Here is a 7,465-nt window from a genome sequence, read left to right on the forward strand (position 1 = left end):
AAAGCACCAAGGGAATGGGTGTGATAACCTATGAAATGGCTGGTGAATTCTAGCAGGAGCAAACATAAATGGATATATTGTGGAACTAAGAGTCAGAAGGCAAACTCTGCATCAGAGAGGCTCTATAAAAAGGGAAGTTCTACACCACTCCTGGGAGCAATCTTACCTTGCTATGCATGGAGAGGGAACAGGGAAGAAATTTTAAACAAGCTATGAAAGATACCTGGCTTTAATGATACAAAGAACATCTCAGGTTTGTAGAATTGGGAGAAAGACTCTGAAAGATCCTAATTATGGGAGTTCACCAACGTATGGAAGGCTCTATTCAAGGTAAGATGCAAAAGGACACAAGGGAAATAGTGTGTCTGTGGCTACACTCCACAGTATGCGGATACTCAGCTCAAAGTCTTCTCATCAGACCCAGACATCTTTCACCAACCTCTTGGTGTCTGGGAGAGCTCAGACTTAAATGTAAGCAAGCTGGTTGAAGTTGAGTGGCAAGGAAAGACAATTAAGACTATAATTACCCAATAAAATAAGGTAATCAGCTTCACCATTATCAACACGCCCCATAATGTTGGGGTCTTAGATGCCTCACTGCTTCTATATTGCCAGCTTTATCAGTGGACACATACACCTCATCCACACCCATGAATCCTCCTAAGGCTGGTCAAGATTACACTCTTTTGCCTTCTTTACTTCTAGATTTAACCATTGTAACAGGATCAATCTAGGACTAACCATGAAAGCCACCTGGAGGTTACAGCTACAGCAGGGAGCAGCTGCCCTCCTGAATGGAACAAGAGAAGAAAAAAAAATATAGCACATCCATGCTCCGCAACCTGCACTGGCTGATAGATGAAATTCAAAGTGTTGATCACTATTCACAAATCCTTTAAAGACCAGCCTCTCCATCTCTGACCCAACCCTGTACAGATCACTCAAACTCATTGTCCCAATATAAGGTTGTTAGTAGCCAGAAGCAGGCTGTTCTCAAAGCACCTGCACCCAATAGAAATACATTTAGCCATATCCTGCTGCATCTTTTCACCCAAATTTTATCTGTTTATGAGCTATGAAACCCTGGGCCCTTAGCCAACTGGCCTCATCTCCTTCAAAGCTGCAAGTTACACAAGACTGGCATTTTTGCTTCTTTTATTTAGAATTGTTTATTACCATATTTAAGCCACAGAGTACACCCAGAGACCACAGGCACTCTATAAATACATGTAAGTAACGTGACCACCACCAAAAGCATACCTCATGCACCTCTACAGAAGCAACATCAGTTCTATCAAAAGGACCACAACTCTGCTCCCCGTCCTCTTTAAAACACTCCCCAAACCAGATCAACCTCACTAGTGGCCTTCTGCTCTTACGGCTGCTCTCTTCACACAGGTCTTCTACTAATGAAAAGAAATAAGGCTTGCAGGGAGGCTAGATCTAGGCCCATCTGATCTCCAGTGGCAGAAAATTCCATAGGCAAGGGCTTTTAATAGGAAATGCTGCCCACAACCTCCTAGGGAACAAACAAAGCTAGAAATCAGAGGGCCTTTCTCTGCCAGCTTCCCTCTCCCAAATGATACATATTTAGGATTTTCTGCCCCAGGAGGTGCTGGCAGAATCTACTTCACTGGGTTCTAAGAAAAAAGAATCAACCAGTTCCATCTCAGTGTAGAAATGGGATTAGATGCAAGAGCCACAGTGAATGTCATTCACTGGCACTAGGTTTAAACTAAGAGAAGGAATTTCCCTCCAGCATGTATAGGCTGAGACCTCCAGGGAAGAGTCCGCTCTCCTCCAGGGCACAGTACAACTGAGAATCTATTAGGTTCACATGGCCATATCCCACACAATTGCTTCACTGTGACTGAAGGAGGGTAATCAACACTGGGGACCTTGATCCCCATCTCCTGCATCCATTCTTTATGGTTCACTTAAAGCATAGTTAATAGTGCAGAAGAAATAAGCAATTTCATCAATTAAAATCAACGACGTAACAAAACCCTAACATTCCAACAGCAGCACTACAAAAAGGCATCCAGCATAGGAACAGATCTAATTTAGCCTGCCAGCACAGTCCAGCCACAGCCTGAATCTTACACATAGGTCACACCCATGAATGCTATACTGCAAGAAACTGTCTCTCTCCATATCAAAAAACAGCTGGACATTTCTAAAATTAAGCCAAATTATTCAAGTGTAAGGGTGTTGATTTCCCCCTCACAAAGAAATTAGCACTCATAGCAACAGTGCAAATGAAGGCTGCAGATTTTCAGTGAAGTGCAATCACACTGTTTTTAATGAATGCACAGCTATATTAGCGTTCAGTGCAACTACTATCTGGGCACATGCTACCATGGGAAGGCACACTCAATGGTGCACAAAAAACTGCAGAGACAGCACCACACCTGGTGGGCTGATGGCACTGATGCACTGAATCACAGTACCACACCTTGTTTACTACTGGGCCAGATGTAAACACAGTGACAGGCACTGCCTCATTCAAGCCACCTGCTGCTTTCATGCACCTAGGACCTCATATAATGAATTCCCTTTAATGGCTTTTCTAAAAGCCACCCAAGCTCTGTTCACCAGGTGAAGTGTAGGAGCATGACAGCTGTGGGTTTTTCTGCAGAGGTCACCTGAGGGTTGATTAAACTGGTATCACACAGGGAAAAAAAAATCCTGCAGTTTTTGCAGCTCAAGAACACAGGGCTCAGAAAGCAGCAGGAGAAGTAGCCAGTTCAGCCGCGGAGCAGCACACAGGACAGAGAAAGACAGAGGATTGCAAGTGCTGCACATGTAAAACAAATAAAACCCATTCCAGCACAAACACAAACTCATCCCCCTTATGCACACGCCCTACCCCATACCAATACACACCCCCAGCACATCCCACTGCAGCCCTATAATCCACACACCCTTTATCACAATACCATTGAACAGATCCTATGATATGAAGAGTCTGAACCATACACTCCCCTTTTCCCTATATCCACACACACCCCATCTCACCACCCCATAATAATCAGCACCTCATGGACATCCCTACCCCCACACCCACAAGCCTATAGTCTCTATGCCCTGCACACACCCATATGCATCCATACCCCATATCGGTGTGCAGCCTGCCAACAACCATGCCTTACCCCCTCTCACTTGCCACATATACATACCCCCCAACCCCACCCCACCCTCTTTTGCACTTGCCCCTTCACCCCAGTCCCAATCTCTCATACTACCCTACATCCTCATAAACCCCTGTTCAGATACCCCCAGCAACCCTCCCCCACAGCATGTCCGACACCAACACCCCACAGCGGGGGGGGGGGCATTAAAACCCAACACCACTAGCACAGACCCCCCCCCCCAAAAGAACCCCAACCCAGCAGGGGGAGTGGGATGCAGTGGAGCTGTGAGGAAGGGTCTCAGCGGTGGGGGTGGGTGGGGGGAGGAGGTTGGCGCTATAAGGTGGGTTTCAGGGGGAAGGGGACACGGTAGGGATGGAGCTGTGAGGGGAGAGGACACAGACCACCCCCCCCACGCTGGGGGACATGGTGAGGGTGGGGCTGTGAGGGGGGGTCTCAGAGGAGAAGGGGACACCAGAGGGTGGGGCAGCGAAGGGGCACACGGACCCCAGCCCAGCGGGGGGAGGACGCCAGGGGGGTGGGGCTGTGAAGGGGGGGTCTCAGAGGGACGCCGGGGGGAGGCTGTGAGGGGGGGGCACACGGACCCCAGCCCAGCGGCGGGAGGACGCCGGGGGGGGCTGTGAGGGGGGGCACACGGACCCCAGCCCAGCGGGGGGAGCACGCCGGGGGGGGGGGCTGTGAGGGGGGGCACACGGACCCCAGCCCAGCGGCGGGAGCACGCCGGGGGGGGGCTGTGAGGGGGGCAGTGCGAGGGGGGGGAACAGGTGCCGTGGGGGGGGGCCCGCATCTACCTCTCCGCCATCTTCCCCGGCGGCTCGCTAGCGCGCGGCAGGCTGGGTGCGCAGAGCGGCGGCCCCCGCCCGCCAGCCCATGGCCCCAGCGGCTCCGGCTCCCGACACCGACTGAGGCTCCGGCTCCGGCTGCAGCCCCGCCGCGTCCCCCCGTCACCATCGACAACCTGACCTCACCCGGCCGCAGCCAACCAGGCGCCGCGGGGGGCGGGGCCTGCGGCCCAAGCCCCGCCCCCCGCCCAGGTGCTCATGGGAGGTGTAGTTCCTGCCCGGGAGGCAGGGGCTGCAGCAGCTACAGCCCACCTGTGGGCAACAGCTGGGCCCAGTCCATAGCACTCACCTGTAACCGCCTGCTGCTTCCCTAACTCCGCCTGTTCCAATCTATTTCTGTCCTAGAATTTCCTAGAATCTGCCCATTTCTGACCTCTGCCAGCCCCCCACCAATGGTGCTGGAACAATGTGTCCAGTGGGGGTGCTGAGAGCCCTTCAACCAACCTGTAAACCCGGGATATGATGGAAACCGCTGCGAGCTAAGGGGTGCTGTGGCACCCCCACCACCCCTAGTTACAGCACCTAGGCCCCCTACTCACATTCCAGCCCCTGTATTTTAATCACCTGGGAGCCCCACATTCAGGAAGTGGGGCCTATTGTGCTAGGTGCTGTACAAACAAAACGGGTGACATTGAAGGGCCTGTGATATGAAGGGCCTGTGATATGCAGGCAGTCGGACCAAATGATCTCTTGGTTCCTTCTGGTCTTAAACTCTCTATAAACAAAAAGACAATCCCTGCATTGGAGCGTTTACAGTCCAAATAACTCTAGTCTTTAATCAACCCCATTTAATTTGACTTTACACAATCTAGTTGTTTATAATCTACCTATTTTTAGCAACATTTTGCACACTTCATACTAACTGGTGGTGGATTATTTTTAATTGTGCTGCTGCACTTAAGATGTATTTTAAAATTATGTTAGGGTACCTGGGGCATACAGAGTAGGGGTTTTAGGATTTCTATAATGCAATTTGTTATCCTTATTTTAACGATACAAATATTATTTGAATTACAGTAGCATTTAGAAGCTTCACTCAAGATCAGGGCCCCATTGTGCTAGGCACTGTATACAAAACTTTGCATTGGTCTTCATGGCTGAGGATGTGAGGGAGATCCCTAAAGCTGAGCCATTCTTTCTGGTGGAAAATCTGAGGACCTGTCCCAAACTGAAGTATCATTAGAAGAGTTTTTGGAACAAATTGATAAACTAAACAGTATTAAGTCACCAGGACCAGAGGGTATTCACCCAAGAGTTCTGAAGGAACTCAAATGTGAAATTGCTGAATTACTAACTGTGGTATATAACCAGCTTATGTACCAGATGACAGGAGGATAGCTTATGTGAGGCCAATTTTTACAAAAGGTTCCAGAGGAGATCCCGGCAATTTCAGGCTGGTAAACCTAACTTCAGTACCAGCCATGAAACCATAATAAAGAACAGAATTGTCAGACACATAGATTAACATGATTTGTTGGGGAAGAGTAAACATGGTTTGTGTAAAGGGAAATCATACCTCACCAATCTACTAGAATTCTTTGAGGGGGTCAGCAAACAGGTGCACAAGGGTGATCCAGTGGATATAGTGTACTTAGATTTTCAGAAAGCCTTTGACAAGGTCCCTCACCAAAGGCTATTAAGCAAAGGAAGCTGTCATGGGATAAGAGGGAAGGTCCCTCTCATGGATCAGTAGCTGGTTAAAAGATAGGAAACAAAGGGTAGGAATAAATGGTCAGTTTTCAGAATGGCGAAAGGTAAATAATGGTTTCCCCCAGGGGTCTGTACTGGACCCAGTCCTATTCAATATATTCATAAATGATCTGAGAAAAGGGCTAAATAGTGAAGTGGTCAAATTTGTAGATGATACAAAATTACTCAAGATAGTTAAGTCCCAGGCAGACTGTGAAGAGCTGCAAAGGGATCTCACAAAAATGGGTGACCAGTGGGTCACAAAATGGCAGATGAAATTCAATGTTGATAAATGCAAAGTGATGCACATTGGAAAGCATAATCCCAACTATACATATAAAATTATGGGGTCTAAATTAGCTGTTACCCCTCAAGAAAGAGATCTTGGAGTCATTGTGAATAGTTCTCTGAAAACATCCACTCAATATGCAGCGGCAGTCAAAAAAACGAACAGAATGTTGGGAATCATTAGGAACAGGATAGACAATAAAACAGAAAATATCATGTTGCCTCTATATAAATCCATGCTACACTCACATCTTGAATACTGCATGCAGATGTGGTCGCCCCATCTCAAAAAGATATATTGGAATTGGAAAAGGTACAGAAAAGGGCAACAAAATTACTAGGGGATGGAATAGCTTCCATCTGAGGAGAGGTTAATAAGACTGGGACTTTTCAGCTTGGAAAAGAGATGACTAAAGGGGGATATGATAGAGGTCTATAAAATCATGACTGATGTGGAGGTGAATAAGGAAGTGTTATTTACTCCTTCTCATAACACAAGAACTAGGGGCCATCAAATTAAATTAATAGGCAGCAGGTTAAAACAAACAAAAGGAAGTATTTTTTCACACAACGCACAGTCAACCTGTGGAACTTCTTGCCAGAAGCTGTTGTGAAGGCAAAGACTATAACAGGGTTCAAAAGAGAACTAGATAAATTCATGGAGGAAAGGTCCATCAATGGCTGTTAGCCAGGATGGTCAGAGGTGGTGTCCCTGGACTCTGTTTTCCAGAAGCTGGTAGGGTTGCCAGCTCTCCAGGATTGTCCTGGAGTCTCCAGGAATTAAAGATTAATATTCAATTAAATATTATGTCATGTGAAAAAACCTCCAGGAGTACATCCAGCCAGAACTGGCAACCCTAGAAGCTGGGAATGGGTGATGGGGGAACGATCACTTGATGAATACCTGTTCTGTTCATTACCTCTGAAGCACCTGGCATTGGCCACTGTCTGAAGACGGGATCCTGGGCTAGATCGACTTTTGGTCAGACCCAGTATGGCCATTCTTATGTAAAGCAGTCTCTGATTTGACAGTTCTACAGTCTATACAAGACAGATAACAGATGGTATAAAGACACAAAGTTACTTGCACAAAATCACAGTAGCAGAGCCATGAACAGAACCTATGTCTCCTGACGCCCTGTCCAACATGCTAGCTGCTAGATCACCCTGTAATTTGTTAAATTTCTTATTTAATGAGTTCTAGATTTTATCTACAACATAGCTATTTATCTAATCAATTTCACTTATTATCTTTAATCAATCTAGTTTTGTCTAATCCAGTCAACTTTTTATCTACTATTTCCAGTCGATTTTATCTAGTGAATTTCTCATTTATTGTTTTTATTTTTGAGAATGACAGTCTTTATTATTAATATTGATTATGAATATTTTATGTTTCAAGAGCATTCATCCCAAAAGGTCCAAAAACACATCACAAATTACACATATGCAGAACCACTGAAACACAGCCATCTCTGGGCAGAGGGCTTCAGC

The 7,465-nt window shown here is 46.9% G+C and overlaps 1 protein-coding gene across 2 annotated transcripts in view; it reads right to left on the reverse strand.

Moving 5' to 3' along the window:
* ARHGAP39 (Rho GTPase activating protein 39) overlaps positions 1 to 4,090 on the reverse strand; it is a 430,277-nt gene extending 426,187 nt beyond the window's left edge. For both annotated transcript variants that reach the window (XM_043538964.1, XM_037891871.2), the window contains exon 1: positions 3,944 to 4,090. In XM_043538964.1, the coding sequence (XP_043394899.1) occupies positions 3,944 to 3,954 (11 nt within the window). In that variant the 5' untranslated portion in view covers positions 3,955 to 4,090. The remainder of the gene's footprint in view (positions 1 to 3,943) is intronic.
* Between the last annotated feature and the right edge of the window lie 3,375 nt (positions 4,091 to 7,465).

The sequence above is a fragment of the Chelonia mydas genome, chromosome 2 (genome assembly GCF_015237465.2).
Source record: "Chelonia mydas isolate rCheMyd1 chromosome 2, rCheMyd1.pri.v2, whole genome shotgun sequence".
NCBI lineage: Eukaryota > Metazoa > Chordata > Testudines > Cheloniidae > Chelonia > Chelonia mydas.